This window comes from Oryx dammah, unplaced genomic scaffold (assembly GCF_014754425.2).
Source record: "Oryx dammah isolate SB20612 unplaced genomic scaffold, SCBI_Odam_1.1 HiC_scaffold_14, whole genome shotgun sequence".
NCBI classification, from domain to species: domain Eukaryota; kingdom Metazoa; phylum Chordata; class Mammalia; order Artiodactyla; family Bovidae; genus Oryx; species Oryx dammah.
The window spans coordinates 20,020,424-20,043,217 of NW_024070198.1; the positions used below are offsets into that span (position 1 = coordinate 20,020,424).

Consider the following 22,794-nt stretch of genomic DNA (forward strand, 5'->3'; position numbering starts at 1 on the left):
ATATCTTCATACCACACTTCACGTGTGAAAGCAACAAAAATGAGATGCAATTCTGGGAGCCGGAGAATACCAACCTATCGAACTCATAGCACACTGTTCAAATTAATAAAACTTAAGACCAAGCTCCTAAATTTAAGGTCTTAAACATTAATAAAACACGGTCTGTGGTATAGCCTTATCTGTCCCACTCTGTTTTTATATCTGTTGCTCTTAATTTCATCTAGAAGTTCATTAATAATCTGATGGCTATTTACCCTGCATTACATTTCAGCATTGATTATTATCTTGCCCATATAGAACTGTGATCCCTTACCAAGTTTGCGACCTGCTATCCACTTTTCCAAAGCACTGCATTCCCCCATGACTGATATTCCTCACCAGAAGTCAATAGTGTGTGTTAGTTGCTCAGTTGTGCCCGACTCTTTGTGACCCCATTGACTGTAGCCTGCCAGGCTCCTCCCTCCATGAGATTATCCAGGCAAGAGTCCTGGAGTGGGTTGCCATTCCATTCGTCAAGGGATCCTCCCAACCCAGGGATTGAATCCGGGTCTCCTGCATTGCAGGCAGATTCTTTACCATCTGAGCCGTCAGGGAAACCCAAAATGCCAGTCGGACTTCTGCTAACACTGAGGTGGGGGCTTTGCAGGTGAAGTTCTCCATCTACCTGAAGTACCTACAAGCAATAGGATGGTGCTCGATAGTCTTCATCCTCTTGGGGTTTGTGATCTATTATGTGGCTTTTATTGGATCAAACCTCTGGCTCAGTGCTTGGACCAGCGACTCTCAAAAATACAATGGCACCAACTATCCATCCTCTCAGAGGGACCTGAGAGTTGGCGTCTATGGAGCTCTGGGAATAGCGCAAGGTATGTGTGATGGCTACAGCAGGGGTCCCTGAGACAGTCTGCCAGGTCCCCTTCCTTTGCCTCCACCCGGGAAAGCATTTGCCGCTGTGTCCCTGGCGCGAGTCTCCAGGGGTCCCTGTGCACGGTGCTGACTACACTGCTTCCGTTTCTAGGCTTCTTTGTGTTCATAGCGAACATCTGGAGTGTCTATGGTTGCAACCATGCATCAAACATCCTTCACAAGCAACTGCTGAACAATATCCTTCGAGCACCCATGAGTTTTTTTGACACAACACCCGCAGGTCGGATAGTGAACAGGTTTGCTGGTGTAAGTATCTCAAGGGCTGTAAGACGCGTTTATGGCTGAGGTCTTTCTGTTTCCGACAGGGAAAGAATTCTCATTTTCCCCTAGACAACCCTGGGCCGTTCCAGTTCTTTAGTCCCACTCCGCATGCAGATGTTTCTGGAATACCTTGTGTGTGGTACTAAGGGTCCTGAGGATACAGGGATGGACCACTGTGGCCCTTTAAGTAGGTCACCAACGAGTGAGGGAGACGGCCAAGGAAATAAAGCATGATGATAGGATATGGGAAAACCAGGAACATCAGTGCATGCAGTGGCATTCTGGGAGTATGAAAGAGTGACAGGAGAAAGAGGTGCCAGCTGCGTCTGCATGACCGAGGGTGGGAAATGTCAGAAAGGGTGAAATTTAAGTGGTAGAAGTTAGCCAGAGAGACGGTGGGGGGAGGGGTGGGCCGGTGGCACTGGAAGCAGGCTGTGAAGGATTACGCTGCAGAGGGAAAACTCAAGTGAAAGCAGAGTCCTGGTTGTGACAGTGAGTAGAAATGACAGCGGGGCAACCCTTTGCTTGGTCGCTGCTTCCAGTTCTGAAACTCCCATTTTTGACGCTTTACAAATAAGTAAATGAGGTCTGGATTATAGAATCTTGTGATTTGAATGGAGTTCTGGAACACTGTCTCCATTGGCTGTGGATTCTTGAACCCTTAGCATTTGTTCATTCAACATTTATTGGGTTCCTTCTATGAGCCAAGGACTGTACTGAGGATTGAGATGCTCAATAAATGCAAAGATCATAGATGGCTCTCTACCATGGACCGGACTGAACTCATTGATTCTTAATGAATATGAGATGGAAATTTCAGGAACAGAGGAAACCAGACAATTCAGAGTAATATTCAACTATCACCAGGAGAATCTTCAAACTTCTGTTTGTAGAAGAGGGTGCACATTCTTAAATGTCTTAGCAACTCTGAGCCCTTATGTGTTTGGTCTTGTAGCAGACACAGAAAGAGTAGCTCCTAGCCTACAGCCAGGTTTCGGGGACATGGTGACTGCTTCAAAAGTGGGCTGGCCCCCACTTGTCACTTTCCTCTACAATAAAAATGGTGGGCATGATGTCATTGGAGACAATTTACATCGGCTTTCTGCTCTTTATTAGAGCCTTAAAAAGGACATAATTTTGGATGGGGAGATTTCTCACAGGAATTTTGCAAAGATCGCACACTCTTTTCCAATGTTGTAATATATATATGTATTATGCATGCTCATGCACTTCAGTCATGCCTGACTCTTTATGGCCTATGGACTGTAGCCCATCATGCTTGTCTATCCATGGGGATTCTCCAGGCAAGAATACTGGAGTGGGTTTCCATGCCCTCCTCATAACTGTGTCCAGGGTTGAGAGAAAAAAGAAGTTCTCACTATCAGTTCTGTGCAGATTACTTTTGACCATTAACTGGCATAGATTCTCCATCCTTCCCTCCTCCCCTACCTCCTCAGCCATTGGCTCCAGAGGACCTGGGATCTAACTCTCCTTTATGGTCTGAGTCACCCCCACCACAAAACTCAGCATACAATTAATGATAGTTTCCTTCTTCATGCAAAAACAGTTAGCAAAATATGACTGTTGCCTAAGTAACTCAATATAAGTTCTCTGTGTTTTCTTTTTCAGAAGATTAATTATGTATATAAACATATAATTATTTATATAATATGTATATATGTATAATAATACATATTATATATGTTAAACATGTATAATATATCTACATTTTATAAATATAAAATAGATATTATATATAATAATACATATCATAATATTTATTTGGAACATGGGAAAAAGGAAACTATCATTAATTGTATAGTGAGTTTTGTGAGGGAGGCGGCTCAGACCATAAAGGAGAATTAGATTCTGGGTCCTTTGGAGCAGGTGGCTGAGCCCTTAAGAGGAGATGGAAGTAGGGGAGGAAGGAAGGATGGAGAATTTATACCAGTTAAGGATCAAAAGTAATCTTCACAGAACTAATAGTTGGTAAGGGTTTCTTTTTTTCCTCTCAACCCTGGACAGTTATTTGCATTCTGATGTGACGAAGCAAATTCCCTGCCGCAACTGAGAAGGTGTAAAATGTCCCAGGAATTCATGAGCACACCGTCTCTCCTCCTGTGTCCCTAGGATATCTCCACAGTGGATGACACCCTCCCCATGTCTTTACGCAGCTGGGTCTTGTGCTTCCTGGGCATCGTCAGCACCCTGGTCATGATCTGCCTGGCCACTCCCATCTTTGTCGTCGTCATCATTCCTCTTGGCATCATTTATGTGTCTGTTCAGGTAGGTTTGGAGATGGCTAGGTTTCCCTTCTTCTCTACTCATAAAAGCTTAAGTTCTTCTCTTGTGTTTATGGCTAGTCACTCCCCACCCCTCCAGCATCTTTGTCATTGAGTCAGATATTAATATACCATCTTCACAATGGTGAGGTTGGTGGTGGCTTCTAGAAGGGGTGTGCTAAGGCTGCTTCCTTGGTTGGCTTGGGTTGATCTGCTTGGAGATGTCCCTCAGCAGGAGCCCAGTCTCTTCACTTCGGGGCAGTTCTCCTTTCCCTGGGGTGTCTGCGGTGGGGCGGTGAGTGGGGGGGCGCTGTTCAGGCTCAATTCCAGTGTGGTCTTGAGGGCACAAGTAGTTTGATAGCCAAGCCTCAAGGAAAACTAGAGCAAGTAGAAAGGGCTCCATGCCAGTAATAAGGGGAGGGAATGCGGGGAAGGAAGCTGTAGAGAGAATTCTTGTCCCAGCAGCTACCTTCGGGATAAATTGATTACCTTGAGAAACCAATCCTGAAGCCCTTCAGTGAAGGGCAGCCTTGTGGCTGTGGCAAGTTTACACTCCTGGGCTTTGTGTTGAGTTCCTCAGGTACACTGTCATCTCTGTTAGTAACAAACCAACAAATAAGAGGCAGGATATTTGAGGAAACGTCCATGTATAACATTTTGAATTCTGACTCTCCCATGCCTAGCTCTTCCCTAATTTCAACAAATCCTCTGGGTTTCCCTGGTGGCTCAGACAGTAAAGAATTCACCTACAATGCAGGAGACCCAGGTTCAATCCCTGGATTGGATCCCCTGGAGAAGGGAATGACTATCTTGCCTGGAAAATTCCATGGACAGAGGAGCCAGGCAGGCTACAGTCCATGCGGTCACAAAGAGTCAGACATGACTTGAAGCGACTTAGCGTGCATGCATCAGCATACCTTTCTTGAGCCACTTATTGCCCATCTCTCCTTTCCAAACCCCTTGTTCCCAGCTGCATTTATCCCTTTAGAGACTATTTTTCTCACTACGGTCATTTAGAAATATGTGCAAAAAAGAAAGAAAGAAAAAGAAATATGTGCAGATTCTTGGGAGCATATGGATTAGGCTGACAAAACTCCTTGGAATATTCCAGCCTCTAGGGCTGTGGCATAGTGTCTTGCTTTCATGCTCCCCTGTTCGCCACCAACCCCAGATCCTCGCATCGTCCTCTTCCTCTGAGCCTCTCTCATCTCTCCCTTAGTGAGAGATCAGATTAGAGCTGTCTCTTGTTCAGACGCAGGCTCTGGCCTCAAAGTAATGACTGTTGGTCACAGCCACGAGGGAAGAGCTAACAGCATATGTGACGTGATCGTGTGACAGAGTCTTCTCTTTTCTGGGTCCAGGTATTTTATGTGGCCACTTCCCGCCAGTTGAGACGACTGGACTCTGTTACCAGGTCCCCGATCTACTCTCACTTCAGCGAGACTGTGTCAGGCCTGTCTGTGATCCGCGCCTTTGAGCACCAGCAGCGATTTCTAAAGCAAAGTGAGGCAGCGATTGACAACAACCAGAAATGTGTCTTTTCTTGGATTACCTCCAACAGGTGAGGCTGCCCCCAGATGTTCACCCGGATATGTGTGCTTTGGAGTTCTGCACATTTGACATTAGCTGTGGGAGGGTAGGCGTGGCCCGAAATGTGAAATTCACTCTGGCCAAACACGCCTATCATGTGAGAAGAGAGGAGAAAGCCTGAGCTTCGGAGTCAGACTGGTCCCTGTATCTGCTCTGCTACTTCCCAAGCTGGGGGAATTGTCTTGACCCCTCAGGAAAATCTCTTTTTTTGTTGTTTTTACAATGGCTGGAACACAACCTGTCTCATGGGCTTATGGAGGAAGGCACACGACGCTGCTCAGCGTTTTGTAACACTGATTCTGTCCAAGTGCTGGGGGAACCAGACATTCTGTTTGCTTCCCTGAGAGTGGATGTGTGGTTGTCCATAGGCAGGACAGTTTCTGTAGGTGGGAAAGCAGCAGAAGCTGGAGGCAGGAGAGCTGGAAAATTTTAGGTAAAATCAGTAATGACAGAAATGAAAAACTCAGATCCTGTGAGGTGAATCCAAAAAGGCTGAGCAGTCTTGCTTCCTCCAGCTTCATTAGACCTTGGCGTGTCCTTGGAGGAGGAAGATCTTTTTCAGGAAATGAAAGCTCTTGAGTGGTTTCTACACTGTCTTGCGCTGTGAAGGGGGGACTAATGATGCTTAGTATTATTTAGAACGTGAAACGGTCAGAAATTTGATTGTAAAGATATTTTATATCTTAGATACTTTCCGAGAAGGAAAGAGTCATTTTTCTGTTGGATATCCCTGTAAAATATGTATCATATTTATTCGTAGATATGCTAGAATTATTTGTATAAATTTAGGTAAGCACATTTTACTGGGAAAATCAGTTTTTATAAATTACATCAATCTATATACTATTTCAGAGAAGGCAATGGCACCCCACTCCAGTACTCTTGCCTGGAAAATCCTATGGATGGAGGAGCCTGGTGGGCTGCAGTCCATGGGGTCGCTAAGAGCCGGGACACGACTGAGCGACTTCACTTTCACTTTTCACTTTCATGCATTGGAGAAGGAAATGGCAACCTACTCCAGTGTTCTTGCCTGGAGAATCCCAGGGACGGGGGAGCCTGGTGGGCTGCCGTCTATGGGGTCGCACAGAGTTGGACACGACTGAAGCGACTTAGCAGCAGTAGCAGCAGCATATACTATTCAGTTCTCTACCAAGCCCGACATATCTCTCTGTTATCAGCTCATACCTAACTTCTTTCCACCTATGTTTTCGCCATCTTTTTAAAATCATGAAATCAGACAGGGTACACTGAACTTTCCTGTGGTGACTTCTTTCTAACCTTACATATGAATTCTTTACCCCATTGTTTAGCATGCCTAATCAAAAGAACTCATTTGGAACATTTTTTAAAATGCAGATTCCTAAAAGTCATTTCCTAAATCTCCTGGGGAAGAGTCCATGAATTTTTCGCCCAAATCTGTATATTTTTAACAATTGCCTCCAGATGATTCCAAAATTTAAAAGACTTTAAGAAAACATGGCACAGTTAAACTGAAGCACCTCCTAAGAAGACAGTCTTACCAACTCAAGGCCTGTCAGAATGCTCTGGGAACCCCACGCTTGCTGGGTAAGGTTAGGAAGGTCACGCCTCTCAGTGACACCTCTTTCTCTGGTTCTGTTGCCCTCCAGGTGGCTTGCAGTTCGTCTGGAGCTGATCGGGAACCTGATCGTCTTCTTTGCATCCTTGATGATGGTTATTTATAGAAATAACATACCTGGGGACACTGTGGGCTTTGTTCTGTCCAACGCACTTAATGTGAGTCTGGTTGGGAGTTTGGTTGAATTAATGCACAGTATATCCTAGACTAATTTAAGAATTAGTCTAGGGTATACCATGGAGTCCATGCTCTGGATTCCTTTTTAGATCCAGATAGGCCAGGAGAGACTGAGGTTCAAACCCTGTCTCCATCTCTTACTGTGTAACCCATGGACATGCTCCTTAACCTTTCTAAGTAGATAGCCAATGTCATCTGGGAAGCTGGATATAGATTTTGTTGCCCTGGGGGAGTTAAGAAAGCAATCTCATGTGATCCAATCTAATAGTTTCCCATCTCTTTGCCTCTTTACTTGATTATAGTCAAAAGAAAAAATAACTATTTCTTTTATAAGATAGCAGTAACCAGAAAGTCTTTTGAACGATAACTTCTGCGTTTATTTTGTTAAATCACAGAATAATTGGAGTTCACTTTAATGAAGAATATAGAGTCTAATAGAACTATATAATGCATCCCCCACTTGACTAAGGGGTAAATATCAGACATTATTTCTTACCACCTAAGACAGAGACTGGCACCACAGTAAAAGTTTAATAAGTAATACTCATTTAATGAGTCATTTGGCCATCTTTTGCGGAAACTTTCTGAACTAACATGTGGGGGGTCTGCATAGTCACCGGCAGGCTCTACATGGTGCTGTTTTCAGCTGGAGTCCATAAGACCCAAAGGTGATCCTGGTGGAAAAGGACTTGTCATTCACCAGAATCACTGGGTTCCTTGTGCCACCGCCCTTTCATCCCCTCAATTCTAGGCTTATTAACCTAGAACAGACAGTGCAAAGAGTTGGAGAACTTTAGACTGAACCAAAAGAACATCATTCAGATATCAACAAGTCATGTGGTCCAGCCGACGCCGAATGGTTGCCCTTAGTCCCCAGCTTCCTGAGCTTTCCCTGTCTCTACCTACCATGTGCTCAACAAAGATTCCTGAGAGTATGTGCCAGGCCTATGTTTTTGCCTGTAAGAAGACTGCCTCTGAGAAGCTTACCTCTGAGAGACCCACAGATGCCCTGGACTCTGGCCCAGGTCATGACAGCCATCTTCCTGTTGGTGAGATTTATCTCTGTACTGGCAGGAAGGCACTTGAGTTTACTGGGGTAACAGAGGACAGGGGTCCACGTGGATGTCCCACCTTGAGGGTTGGCTTCTCAATCGAGCTGTTGTTAATTGAGAGCAGAGAAAGGCAGCAGCTTTTTAGAAGGTCTGTTCCTACCCCATGTCTTTCCTTATGCTTTCCCCATTGGAACGCTACCCCTAAACTCTAATGACTTACAGGTGGGAGAGCCAAGTTCGAGTGCCACTGCACTAACAGCCAGCCTATCCAGCCTCAGTTCTGGCGCCAGGCCACTCCAAGCCCCTGGTGTCTTTCCTGTGAGCACCACGGAGTTGAGCACTCAATTGTCCTCCCACCACTCGATACACTGGCCTCATTTCCTCCTCCAAGGAGGTGTGGATTCTCTTCTCCTCCTCCTTGCTGTCTTGTAGAGCCCGGCTTAGTACTAGGTACCGAGGAGGCACTAGACTGACCTTGCGGTTTGACTAGTTGGGTTGGTTTGAGCCTCAGATGATCTTCATCTGGTTTCTCTGTAGATCACACAAACCCTGAACTGGCTAGTGAGGATGACGTCAGAAATAGAGACCAACATTGTGGCTGTTGAGCGAATAACTGAGTACATAAACGTGGAAAACGAGGTAAGGAGGAGTCAGAGGAACCCAGGGACAAGGCCAAAAAAAAAATAAATAAGCTGATGCTTTGAGAATGCAGCTTCACTGTATCTAGAGATTTCACACAGGGTCATAAAGGTTCTCTGGAAGTTTCCTTTGCTCTGACAGAAAGGACCTAATTTTTTTAAACCTAGAATAGGTAATGGTTTGGGAGAAGTCAGGTCTTGGGATTGTATCAAGTTAGACGGTGGCTTCATTTTCAGAGCAACTTCGTAGCATAGAGTTTTTTTTTAATTGAATAAGGTGAAAACCTTCTCAGCCATCCTGGTGGCTCAGATGGTAAAGAATCTGCCTGCAATGTGGGAGACCTGGGTTAGATCCATGGGTCGGGAAGGTCCCCTGAAGAAGGAAATGGCTGGAAGAACCAGTCTAGTTCAGTCTGTTCAAAGCAGATGCTCATAAGTGGCTGGGACACTGCTGCTTACTCTGTTCTGTGAGATGAATCCTAGGGGGATTGTTGAGTGAGTTGTCACCACGTAAAGCACTTTTCTTCCTGTTTTCTGGCCAGGCACCATGGGTGACTGATAAGAGGCCTCCAGAAGGTTGGCCCAGCAAAGGGGAGATCCAGTTTAGCAATTACGAAGTACGGTATCGACCTGAGCTGGATCTGGTACTGAGAGGGATCACCTGTGACATTAAGAGCGCGGAGAAGGTAGGTGGAGCTGAAGGAAGGCCTGGGTGAGTCCCGTTGGACATAGAAAACCATTTCTTCATTCAGTTGAAGTAAGAAGGTGGGAACACTTCCGATGCCCTGAGGTGTAGGGACACAGTGCCACCACTAGAGGGCAGGATATCCACACAGGATCAAACAGTCTTACTAAGCTTCTAAGGGCTTTCTTGCTCAGCCCTCCCCCGCCTCCCAGCCGGCATCCTCTCCTCCAGTGGCAGATGGGCTCATTTCCTATTAGCCTCAGGGCTTACAGAGGGGAAGCCAGGAAGCACAGACCTGGGGAAGGAACTGGTGGAACGCCAGTGTGGAGGTTGTCCCTGCAGAGAGAGTGGGCTGGTTCTTCTGGTGTGCAAAGTCCTAGTATGGTGTTCTTGTTCTCTGAGGACTTAGGGTCGGACACAGGGCCAAAAAATTGTCTGGGCAACAGTGCTTAGGTCTGTAATGTGCTTAGGTTCACGTTCTCAGACCTGATGGTAGGCCCAGTCCTTCCCTTCTCCTCGCGTCTAAACAAGATTCTTAAAAATCTGTTAATTTCCAGGAATAATTATGACAACAGATGTGTACATTTCCAGTAGTCAGTGTAGCTGTCAGCCAGCTACAAGTCGGGGGGTAGGGTGGGAAGGCCATCCTTTTCTGACATCTAGGCACTTTTTTTTCCCCCCACCAAAACCACAATCAGTCTAATATCTTAAGAGATGCAGTGAGTATGAGTATGAGTCTGAGTATGAATGCCCCAGGCTAAATTGTTGTCCCCAAGAATTACACGATGAACTAACATGCAAAAAACTGTACTTACAGATTGGCGTGGTGGGCCGGACAGGAGCTGGGAAATCGTCCCTGACAAACTGTCTCTTCAGAATCCTAGAGGCCGCAGGAGGCCAGATCACTATTGATGGGGTAGACATTGCTTCCATTGGGCTCCACGACCTCCGAGAGAAACTGACCATCATCCCCCAGGTAAACTCTAGGACGTACTTACATGCAGCTGATTCCACAGGAAACGGGTATCATCTTCTTGATGTATGTTCATTTAGCAGTGTCATTTCTGTCGTCTACCTGGGATACCTAAGCTAGTTCCCTAAAATACACTGCTTCCAGAACTTAACAAAAAGAAGTTTTGCATTTGGGGGGTGATATCTCAGGGACAGGGGAGCCTGGTGGGCTGCTGTCTATGGGGTCGCACAGAGTTGGACACGACTGAAGCGACTTAGCTTAGCTATGCTTGTGTGACTCTATCAAAACAGTAGGTGGCAGCATCACAACAGAAGTCAAGTGGGGCAGATGATTATCTGTAGCCCATCATGGTTCGCAGGACCTTTGCAATCAGCATTAGCAGTTTTGCCACTGAAGCTTGAAACCATTAAGCTTTAATCTCTGCATCTGATGTGGTTACAAGAGAGGGGACGGAATCTGCAGCAATCTTTTGCCAGTAAGTGGAACAGCTAGTGTATCAGCAAGAAAGTCTTCCCAGCAGCCTTGCTCTCTGGACCCTTCCAAACAAGAACGCCCTGGAGGCGCTGGGTGTGTGGTCCTCATCGGAACCTGTCTGCCTCTGCTCGCTGCAGCCAAGTCTGGGGGCGGCTTTGGCTGGTCTGGTGTTTGCTCCCTTTGTTACACTTTTCTGCAGCCTCTTCAAGAGCATAAGAAATTCTTTTTTTGTGACTGCACTGTCCTTTCCTGTGCATGCCCTGATTCCTTCCACATTCATTCACACCATGAGTTTTCAATCTGTGTGTGGAGGGGGTGGGATAGTCCTCTCATCTTTTTGAGAGATGCTGAGGCAAACTTGGAGATCTATAAATGAATTTCAGAATGAAAACAAAACCAAGGACTCCACTTCTTTTCAAATAAATATTTTATTTATTCGGTTGTACCAGGTCTTAGCTGCAGTACTCAAGACCCTTGATCTTTGTTGCAGCATGGGGGATCTAGTTCCCTGACCAGGGATCAAACCCAGGCCTTCCTGCATTGGGATCGCAGTCTTAGCCAGTGGACCACCAGGGACATCCCCCAAGGACTCCCCTTAATGCTGTGTTTAGCTCAAAGCTGTCGTCGGGAAAGTCGTGCAGAGCCTTGACCACTAACTAACCAGCTCTCCACCTCAGACCAGTCCTGCCTGCTTTCTTGGCCACGAAGAGCTGGTTCTTTTTCTAACACTGGCCCCAGTAGCTGCCTGGCCCTTTGACTTGCAGGACCCCATCCTGTTCTCTGGGAGCCTGAGGATGAATCTGGACCCCTTCAACAACTACTCAGATGAGGAGATTTGGAAGGCCTTGGAGCTCTCTCACCTCAAATCTTTCGTGGCTGGCCTGCAAGCTGGGTTGTCCTACGAAGTGACAGAGGGTGGTGACAACCTGAGGTAAGGGTTCATAACCCAGTGCTCCCACAGGCTGTGGAGGTGGCAAGGGGACCACTCCTTTTGTTGCTCATTCTTGGTGGCACCTGGCAAAGAATTTTCTCTCTCCAGGTCTAATTCCTAGTGTATAAAAGGATCCTGTTGTGAAGATTAAAACAGAAGTGAATATGCTTGAAAACCTATGTTAATAAACAAACCCTCATGAGACATTACAGATGTGAGTTTGCAGATCCCGCCCTTGGGCGGGTTCTCAGGTACACTCAGGCTGAAAACAATCCCCGATGCCTGGTCCAGCCCCAGAGAGTCTGATGTAGGTGGTGTGAGGCTGGAGGTGTGAGTTCTAGAGGATGCCCAGAAGCCCTGATCTAAGGGGCAGCTGGATGATGGAGCCGTGGAGTCTGCAGGGTCCTTGTCACACCATAACCCAGCACCAAGATGCTTTTGGCTTCACAGTTCTTTTTTACCATTTCAAAGCTTTTCTACACATGTTGACACTTCATAGTTCCTGCTGGCTAACAAGCTGACCTGGCATTTCCCCTTTGACAACCTGTTTTTTCCCCTCTACAAACTGGTGGTCAGTTCTCAGCCAGAGTCAGCAGCTCAAGGGTCGGTCTTCCTGCAGTCCCTGCGTGGTGAGCAGGGCTTAGCCCATTAGCAGCTGAAGCTTGAAAGAGAAGGGAAGGCTCAGAAGCTTGGTTAATGGGCCTGCCGCTCTGGCCTCACTTGGGAGCTTGTTGGAAACGCAGAATTTCAGACTCTGGACCTACTACCTAGAATCTACCCTGTAGCAAGTCCTGGGTGATCTGTGTGCACACTAGAGCAGGAGAAGCAATGACAAGCAGGCTGAGCTCTTAGTAGGCAGCATGCTAGCATCACTAGGCAAAGTCCCATGCCCAGGCTGTACCCCAGACCAGTGGGATCAGGGCCCCTGGTGATTCCAGTGTGCAGCCTATGAGCCCAGGTGGAGAACACCCTATGTTGGTTCTCCTTCAGCCACAGATCTGAGAACTAGCCGAACTGAGGTAGGTCTTCAGGCCTATTAAAAATGCTGTTCAAACATTCAGTCAACAAATTTGTATTGAGCACCTACTGGAAAGACAGAGGAAAATGCCATAGACATACCCATGCCCATCTAGAACTTACGTACAATGGAAAAGACAGACATTAGACAAGTAAATTCTGCACAATAAATGCCTGAGGTGTGCAGGGCTATGGGGGCCAATCTGGCAGGATCTGATAGGGCCCAAGAACAGAATCATACCACCCTTCTTGGACCATGCTGAGAGATACGGCATTACCAGTGCCTTAATTTCAGATCTGGGGTAGCGGGTGTTGAAACTTAAAATGCTTTGATCAGAAACTAGAGATCAGTCAGCTTGGAGATCAAGCTGTCCACAGCTAAAAGCCAAACTGATGCCTCAGCAGCAGCCTGTTACTATGAAGTCCAAGTGAACCAGGCAGGATTTGGGGAAGTTAAATAAACAGTTTTGCAGTATCTGTGTTCTTACATTACAGAGAAAAACTGGAAGTTCATCTTGGGTGACTTCTCATCTCCTGCAGAAATTTTCTTGCAGGGAATTACAGAACTTTGGTCTAGCCACCCTCTGTTTAATATGTTCCCTAATGGCCACGGCAGGAAAGAACAATTAGCAAATTCCCGAATATTTCCTCCACATCATTTCCCAAAGCTTCTTTATGTAAGTAAGAGGTCCAGCCTTCATTACTGGCTTTTAGCAAATTAAGGCTATTTGCATCTTACAGGCATATTCAATTTCCACATACACTGCATCTCACACCAAGACACCATCATGTTCATTGGAGACCATTGCTAATGAACATCTAATCAAGGCAGAAGGCCCCAAACAAATAATTAGACTTGAGGCTAGAATTACACATTAAAATAAGGAATGGATTTACTAAGAGCACTAAGAAATGCCACTGGGGCATTCTTGTGTGGTATCATCCTATAGTAATGATGTCAGGTCAAATACTGCTGAAGCAAGCTTGGTGACAGCCATCTTATTTTGAAATTGTTGCTGGTGTACTGAGATATCACTGTAGCTAAATGCAAGGTACTAGTCCAGGGCTAGTGTTTTCCAAACTTGTTAAACATGAAAGTCTCCTGGGGTGTATTCAAAATACATGTTCCTCAAAATCGTGCAATTTGCAGAGATGTGGATGGACCCAGAGACTGTCGTACAGAATGAAGTCAGCACAAAACCTATCACTTATATGTGGAAGCTAGAAAAATAAGACAGAGGAACTTATTTGCAAAGCAGAAAGAGAGACAGATGTAGAGGATGGACGACTGGATATGGGGGGAGAAGAGGAGGTGGCATAAATTTGGAGATCAGGATTGACATATATATATATACTGCTGCTAAGTTGCTTCAGCCGTGTTCGACTCTTTGCGACCCCATGGACTGCAGCCCACCAGGCTCCTCCATCCATGGGATTTTCCAGGCAAGAGTACTGGAGTGGGGTGCCATTGCCTTCTCCGTATAGAAAATAGCTAATGAGAACCTACTGTACAGCACAGGTTTGTGAGGACCTAAATGGGAAGAAAATCCAAGGCAGAGGGGATATATGTATATGTCTAGCTGATTCACGATGCTGTATAGCAGAAACTAATACAACATTGTAAGCAACTACACTCCAACAAAATTTTTAAAAATATATATTCCTAGGCTCCTCCCCATTCTCAGAATGGGGACCAGAAGTATGAATTTTTCAATTAGGTCCCTGTGGTGAGTCTTCTAATTAATTAAAGGTTTGTAAAACACTGCCCTTGGCAACAGTGAACAGCTAGTTGAGAGGGTAACAGGCAGGAAGGCCAGGGGTCTCCAAACGGAGGAAATGGCCTGCAAGTGTCAGACATTTTTATCTCTCTTAAGCGGCAGGAGGAAACAAACTAGCGACATTTTTTCCTTCTCTAGACAAATTTAAAAGGTTTCTCTCAAAACACTGTGTTGCCATAATGACACCTGGTTTCACCTGAAGTTAGCTATTCTCAAACCTAGAGATAACCAATGCCTTTTTCTTATGGAAATGTTTGTCTTAAGCTATGCTAATGTACTATGCATTTACCCCCAAACTCTGTCTTCAAGCTGGTTCCACCTCTTGGCTCCAAACCTACTTGACAAACCAGTCTGTTATACTCAGATATTGTTCCTCTAATCTACATAAATGACACTATTTGTATAGTGATCTGCCCTTCTTCAAGATTCAAGTTAATCATTTTATGGCCCAGGATGAACCATTTGGTGCCAAGATTATCCCAAAATGCATCTTATGGGTGAGGGGCCTGGTGCCAGTCTGAGTTTTAAGACATTCCTTTCTTTCATTAACAGACTGCTAGTGACTATATAACATCCAGCTGAAGATTAGCGGGGGGTATTCTTTCTGCCCCCTTCTGAAGCCTATGTCAGAAGCTTTCTCTATCTCCTTTATACTTTAATAAAACTTTATTACACAAAAGCTCTGAGCAATCAAGCCTCATCTCTGGCCCCGGATTGAATTCTCCTTCAGGGCCAAGAATCCCGGTGTCGTGATTCAACAACAACCTTTCATAGTGGAAGAGGGTAAGGCATTCTAACAGAATAGAGGTGTGTGGGTTTTGAAAGTCTGATCTGGAACGTGAAATGTACCCTCTCAGACCCTCAAACCTGGTTACTCCTTGGTCCTTAGGGGCTAATGCTGGATTTCTTCCATTGCTGCAGCATAGGGCAAAGGCAGCTACTGTGCCTGGCCAGGGCCCTGCTTCGGAAATCCAAGATTCTGATCATGGACGAGGCCACTGCTGCGGTGGATCTAGAGACAGATCAGCTCATCCAGACGACCATCCAAGCTGAGTTCTCCCACTGCACCACCATCACCATTGCCCACCGGCTGCACACCATCATGGACAGTGACAAGTGAGTAAGGAGACAGCCTCACAGCTCCTGGCTTAACCCTTGGTCAAGAGTGATAGCATCAGTTGTGAGATATCTTTACAGAAGGCTTCACCACCAGCATTTTACTGTGAAGAAATAGAGGCTGAGAGATTTCAAGTAATTTGCCCCAAATTATACACCAGGCCTGCGGGGTGAAGGGAACCATCTTGAAGGTAAAACAGGACACTGTGTGTAACTATAAGCCAAGTATGGGCGGTGGAGGCCCAAGCCAGCAGTGGCAGATGTTGATCCGGAGACCTTTTGGACTATATAGGGTCTCAGCTGCTCCCCGGTAAACAGAAGCTTTCCGTTCCTTCTATCTCCGATGACTGAAAATGGGGATAATGTCAGTAATATGGAAATTAGAATAGACTCCCTTTTTAAATCAATGTGTTGGTGATGGACAAGGAGGCCTTGCCTGCTGCTGTCCATGGAGTCGCAGAGTCGGACATGACTGAGCGACTGAACTGAGCTGATCCTTAAACAATCTGTATCCTTATAAAAAGAAAAAAGCTTACATGAATAGACATACTGCATCTATTCTTATACTATCTTGTTCGGTGTTCCACATAGAATCCATCTGTGCTGATGCAGATGGCTGTGGTCCACCCTCGCTCCCTTGTAGCCTGGAATAAATAAACATACTGCTACCGAATTGGCCACCTTAACCTGTGCTCGTGTCCTAGTCCACAGACTCCTCGTCTTGGCCAAGGAGGTTCTTTCTCTGCTCAGATCCCCAGTCAATAACAAAAGTGATGCTAAGGCTGAAACAGCATAAGCTTTATTTGATAGCCAAAAAATGGAGAAGTGGAAATTAGTTGGCCAATCAACTTTCTTAACCCCCAAAAAGACACCAATTACATAGGATAGTTGAGGTAGAAAGGGAAAGAATTGGAAAGAGTGGGAGGAATATTCATGACTTATCTGAGACCAAGGTTGTGGTTTGGAGCCAAACTAATGCAACCCGCCTTTTCAGTCCTTTCTGGGCTTTTCTGGTTGTTGTCATAGCAACTGTCCTTCTCAGGTGCTGGTAGGTATATCATTTAGCATATGCTAATTCAAACCAGTCAGCCAGTAAAGGAAATCAACCCTGAATATTCATTGGAAGGACTGATGCTGAAGCTCCAATACTTTGGCCACCTGATGCAAACAGCCAACTCACTGGGAAAGACTGAGGGCAAAATAAGTGGGCAGCAGAGGAGGAGATGGTTAGATAGCATTACCAACTCAATGGGCATGAATCTGAGCAAACTCCAGGAGACAGTGAAGGAGGAGGAAGCCTGGCATGCTGCAGTTAGCCCATAGGCTTCCAGAGTTGGACATGACTTAGCAACTGAGCAACAATAATAATATATTACAGTGAGCACATAATGAGACCCAAGGTCTACTGGAAATCAAATCTTTCACCACCTTAGGTCTAGTTGGTTCTAACCAGTTCTTGTTTTTCTCTTTGCAGTGTCCTCCTGAAACTTAGATAAGAGCAATTGGTTTCCGTTCAAGGGAGGGGCAGGGGTGTGATTCTGGGGCAACCACTTTGGTAACAATACCATGACTTTAATAAGTCCTGGTTATTCTTAAAAATGCCAAGGTTTGAGACGCTGCTTTCTAAGACTTTCTCTTCTGTTTCAGGGTAATGGTCCTAGACAGTGGGAAGATTGTAGAGTATGACAGCCCTGAAGAACTGCTGAAAAACCCTGGCCCCTTTTATTTTATGGCCCAAGAAGCTGGCATTGAAAATACGAACAGTACATCGTTCTGAGGGCAAGTCTTACGGGTTAGAGGACTATTTAGAGCATTTCTTATTTTTTGTGAAGCATATCATACATATAAAAGTGTGTGCTAAATGTATGTTTTAAAGAAGGATCGTGAGCACCTACATCCTTACTAAGATTTAAAAACAGAAAATAGTATTACTAGCAACATCAGAAATCCCCTGATGATTCCACTTTGATCCTTCCTCCTTGCTACCCACCCACTCTTCTCCAGAGAAACCACCATCTGAATTTTGTGATAATTATTCCTTTGCTTTTCATTCTGGTCTTACCATTTTCCTTAAACATATATCTTTTTAAAAAAAACTTAATGTGAATGGCCTGACTCACACTGCATGTATTCTTGCTTCTTTTGTTCAATATTATATTTGAGATTCATCCATGTCCAAGCACGTAGTGAGGCTGCTTCATTCTCACTGCTCTGGAGTACAGCAGTATGTGAAATAGCCCTCAGTTTATCCAAGTTAGGTTGGTCAGAACTCCTAAGACACGTGTAAGAGTTAGGCAGAACGTATAGCAACGGGAGGTATGCATAGGTTTAAATGCATATAGTAGGTAATGCCAATTTAAAACTTTTCTTCCCCCCAACCTGATAAGTGTGAATTGGTATCTCCTTGAGGTTTTTAAATGTATGTTTCCCTGGTTACTATTGAGGTTTCCATATGTGGTGACTGCTGGTTCTTGTGCATGGTGCTTTATCTTCTTGGATGCCTTGTGAACTTTTAAACTGCTCGAGCTCCTTAGCATTTTTTAAAAAACTGAAGTATAGTTGATTTGCAATATTGTGTTAGCATTTTACCCGTGGACATGCTTTGAGGCCTGAATTGAATCTGAGCTCTCCTAAGAGGAAATGTGAACGTTTTTGCCTGCCACCTGGGGGCATTACCCAGAAACAATTTGAGTTAAATACTCCAAGAGGTTTCCAAACATGGTTGGTGGGACTTCAGACCGCAATCCTGTGTGAGAGCCAGCTTGCACAACGGTCGAGGTCTCCAGGTTTCAGAAGTCACTGGGAGCCTTGACACATGACCCTTCTCCTTCCAGGCTTTTTTGTGTCACATTATTTTGGGTTCAACATATTCCTTACCTCCATTTCAGCGATGCAGTTTTGGAAGATTTTTATTCATCAGTGTAGCCATTTGTTGACTGAGATGCTCAGAGACTTACAGTTCCTAAACGAGGGACTTGGACGACTGTGAGGCAGGATTAGGAAGAGACTTCTTACTACTATTTGCTGCTCCCATCACCATCGCTCTAGCAATGCTCCTTTCCCCAGAGCGGCAGTTTTTGTAATACTCATAAAACCGGGGTGGTCATGACAGCACCGGCCGAGCAGCGCCCCCTTCTGGGAAGTCTGGGTTTCAGTCTCAGTGCCTCCAACCTCTGCCTTTTTGTTCCCACGGGACTATGGGTCATGTCTGTTTCTGCATTTGCTAGCTCTCTGGCCCTTTCTCCAGTGCCTATTTAATGATTCTTCATGTTTTTCTGTGAACCTATGGTTTCCGTCTCTTGCCTAACCAAATGGGGAGAACCTTGGAGATAATGCAGTCCAAGTCTCTAGGCACCAGACTGAGAGTGGTTATATGAGATCCACAATCAAAACTTGTTTACGGCAGAGGCAGGACCAGAAACCAAACTCCTGATTTGATCTAATGATTCCTTTTTCTCCTCTAACGGGAGAGGGTTTTTCATCTACCTTCTCCTGTGGATGCATATACGAGAGAGAAGTTTTTTTTTCTTAGTCATGCTGACTCAGACTCAGTGAAGGTGGTGGAAACCAGAGCAGCTTGGATCCAAAGCTTTGGTGATGACTCCTCCCCTCCAAATCTTCTGTTAGCCTAGGACTCCGTAACCCAGTCCGCACTCTGGACCCACTTACCATGATCACTCATTCCTACTTGCCTCCTGAAGTCCTCTTTTTTGCTTGCCCTTGAAGCATCAAGATGTCCCTGGTTTTGTCCTTGACCCGCCTCCTCCAGTTCCTTTCTTTTCTCCGTAATTGATTTCATACACTCCGTGGTTTCAACTTCTACGCATATGATTCTCATTTCTAGCCTCTCTTGCTCCAGTGTTGAGATTCATATATTCCGTTGCCTCTGGCACTATCACCTGGATATCCTTCAGGCATCTGACAGGCAAATCACCCTACTCTGACAGATCCTCTTCTTCCTCTGTACTTTCTAATTCCAGAGCTGACATCACTGTCCACTCGGTCCTACACAATGAAAACCTGTGTAGCACTCTCGGGCTTTCTTTCCGGATCAGTCAGCCACCAGGTCCTTCCAGTTGCACCCCTGTTGCTCTCGCCATGGTTCAGATTCTCCTCACTGCCATCCTGGGCTAAGGGCATAGGCATCCCTGCCCCCAGGGCTGTTTTCCTCAGATACACCCAGCCACAGCTACCATAGTGATCTATTATGAAAAACTGACCAGGCTACTCCTCTGCTTAAACCCTTCATTCAATAGCAACCACAATAAAGTTAAAATCTCCTAGTATGGAATAACAAAGCTAACATCCAATCCAATCTCATGTTAAGCTCCAGTGACATTAAAACACATTTAGGATCCGCTCGCACCCCCCCACCCCACCGACACACACAGACAACTACTAGCCTTTTCCTTTTCTATGCCCTCTGCTTGGAATCCCATGATTACCTCTAACTCACTAAGAGTAAGAAGTCATCTCCTGAGAGCCTTCCCTGATTCTGTCTCCGCTCAACCCCCAGGCTAGCTTCAGCACTGCAGTGGATTTTCAATCTGTGGGGCAGCTCTGCATCTGAAAGTCAGTTCTCCATGGGCTCCTCCAACTTAAGAATCTGAGTGGGAGCCCAGGGTATGGCCCTGTGCCGAGCTTCCACTAATCTGATACACCTGTGCCAGATACTGATTCCGGTGCTGGAGACACAGAGTGGGGGAATCTCTCCTGGCAAAAGCAACAGGCACTGTCGTCATTTGGGGTAGCAGTGGTGGTGACTACAGCTGGGTGCAGTGATGCTGTGGGATAGCGAGCACCATCCCTGGCTTCGAAGATTCAAATTGGCTTTCTTACCCTCCCAGAGGGCCAGTGAGCTACCTACTATCATCTGAAAACTTCCTTTCTGCTTAAGTTAACGAGTTGGGGGGCTGTTGTTAACAACTAAATAATGCTCCCCAGCACACTTAATTTGCTTTTACTGAACTTATTATTTTGTTAGATAATTTTCAGTTTGCATTTCTCTACTAAGCTGTGAGCCTCTTGAAAACAAACAATTTGTTTGTTTACTGTTTTGTATCTCCAGTGGCTGGAATATAGTAGGTCCTCGCTTTTTCTTTTTTTGGAAAATCAAAAAATTATAAAGATATTCAAAAAAGTCTTTATAAAAATATAGCAACAGGGTTGATACACACTTGTGGACTTTAAAAATTAGCAAACGATATTACACAAACACTGATGATCCCTAAACTGCTACAACTTAGGTTTAGTTAGCAAAAACCATATTCAACTATCAATGTGGATTTATGGTTTCCACATAGATTAGATACTAAACTGGCTTTTGGAAAGGTTTCATGGTGTTTGAAGACTAGACAAAAGTTGTAAAAATGCAGGAAAGAATTGGGTTGTAAGAACACTCCATTTTCATAGTATTCCTTTTTACTTTGTATGCAAGTAATTCGTTATGCTATAGAATTTAACTGTTTCAGTATAAAAAGCAACTACTTAGGAAAGAAGTAGAAAAAAAGGGGAAAAAAAAGAAAAGAGTATACAGTATTTCTTTCAAGACTACTTTGGTTCTCAGTGAATGAAGAATAGTTTTCCTTTCTTCAACTCTAACAGTCAAGCCCTTGGTTGACCCACTGGTAGTGTCCTGAATGGACAGTCACCTTGGTCCTCGCCATGACAGCCATCTGACCATTCTGCCTGATGACTGCTGATTTCAGATCCACTGGTCCTCTGGATGTCAGGTTCCACCGGAGCAGCAGTCTTTGGAACATTTATCTGTTGCTCAAGTCCACAGCCACTTGTTCCTCTTTGGGGAACAACCTTATTGGTATCCATCTATAAAGACTGTCAAGGTATTTTCTGATTGTACCCCTGGTGCTTGGTGCTAACACCCTTGACTGCTGGCACCCAGCAGCAGGTCACTGTGATCTGGTTTGTCAGGGTTTATATTCTGGCATCATAAAGATGCCTCCTGGTTCCATAAACATCTGCTGGGCTGATCCATCTATTAGTTCCAATCTGTAAACAATTCCATTTTGGCTAGCTTTTCATTTTCCTTCATTAAAACGTCTAAAGTTTTCTGCATACTTGGCTTTAGTGTTAATGGGCTGAACAGAATCCTTTTGTTTTATTGGAACCTAGAGTTAGGGGTATGGCACAAGGGCCAAATTAGGCCTATTTTTATAAATAAAGTTTTTGCAACACAACCATGCTTGTTTCTGTATTTTCTTTTTTTTTTCTTCTGTATTTTCTATACCTGCTTTGACAATGAAGTTGTGAGATTCTCTGGCCTAAAAAGCCTGAAGTACTTACTATCTGGCCTTTTATGGAAAAGGTTTGCAAATTCCTGCTCTAGAATCAACAGTGTAGTCTGGACTGGATCATGTTTCTATTCTCAGAGATGTCCATGACTGAATCTTCAAAACCTTAAGGATTTACCTTACACAACTAAAGGGACTTCACAGATGTGATTAAGGATAATAAGATGGCAGATTGTCCGGTGAGCCCAGTGTTATTACAAGAATCCTTGTAAGAGAATGAAGATGATGTGATGACAGGAACAGAGACATTGGAAGATGGTGTACCACTGGCTTTGAAGATGGAGAAAAAGACCGTAAGAAGCCAAGAAACATAGGTAGTTTCTAGAAGTTGGAAAAAGGCAAGAAAACAGATTTCCCCCTGAAGACTGCATAAATAATGAGCCCTACCAACCTTGACTTTGGCTCAGTGAAATGGATTTCAAATTTCTGACCTCCAGAACCAACAATAAATTTGTTGTTTTACACTACTAAAGTAGTGGTAATTTGCTAAGCAGCAATATGAAGCTAATACAAAAGTCCAAGTAGCTCCGATAAAATTGCTAATATTCTATAACTGAAGTCAGTTTAATAATTCATTGACCTTCACTGAATCTCACTGTAGTGTGAATTTGTAGAGGATTATGTCATCTTTAAAGGCCAGTGAGGGACTTCCCTGGTGGTCCAAGGAACTGGTCCCTTGGTGAAGATTCTGTGTTCCCAATACAGGGGGGCTGAATTCGATTTCCGGTCAGAGAGCTAACCCCCACACACCGCAACTAAGAGTTTGCATGCTGCAACTAAAGACCCCACATGTCACGAAGATCAAAGATCCCATGTGCCACAACTGAGACCTGGCACAAATATACATTAAAAAAAAAAAAAAAAAAGCTACCTTTTAAAGCCCAGCTGGAAGTGGGTATTGAATTCAATGCTCATGGCTCTCACCCCTTCTATCAAATTGCAAAGATCTTATTCAGCTTAATCCTATTTGGAGGTAAAATTTTCA

General features: G+C 44.8%; 1 protein-coding gene across 1 annotated transcript in view; it reads left to right on the forward strand.

The window, feature by feature from the left end:
* ABCC2 (ATP binding cassette subfamily C member 2) overlaps window positions 1-17,677 on the forward strand; it is a 70,651-nt gene extending 52,974 nt beyond the window's left edge. The window contains exons 22-32 of the mRNA XM_040254206.1: window positions 647-866; window positions 1,019-1,173; window positions 3,319-3,474; window positions 4,832-5,031; window positions 6,689-6,815; window positions 8,424-8,525; window positions 9,067-9,210; window positions 10,027-10,185; window positions 11,421-11,587; window positions 15,304-15,498; window positions 17,146-17,677. Coding sequence (XP_040110140.1) covers window positions 647-866; window positions 1,019-1,173; window positions 3,319-3,474; window positions 4,832-5,031; window positions 6,689-6,815; window positions 8,424-8,525; window positions 9,067-9,210; window positions 10,027-10,185; window positions 11,421-11,587; window positions 15,304-15,498; window positions 17,146-17,275 — 1,755 coding nt within the window. The 3' untranslated portion in view covers window positions 17,276-17,677. The remainder of the gene's footprint in view (window positions 1-646; window positions 867-1,018; window positions 1,174-3,318; window positions 3,475-4,831; window positions 5,032-6,688; window positions 6,816-8,423; window positions 8,526-9,066; window positions 9,211-10,026; window positions 10,186-11,420; window positions 11,588-15,303; window positions 15,499-17,145) is intronic.
* The last annotated feature ends 5,117 nt before the right edge of the window (window positions 17,678-22,794 follow it).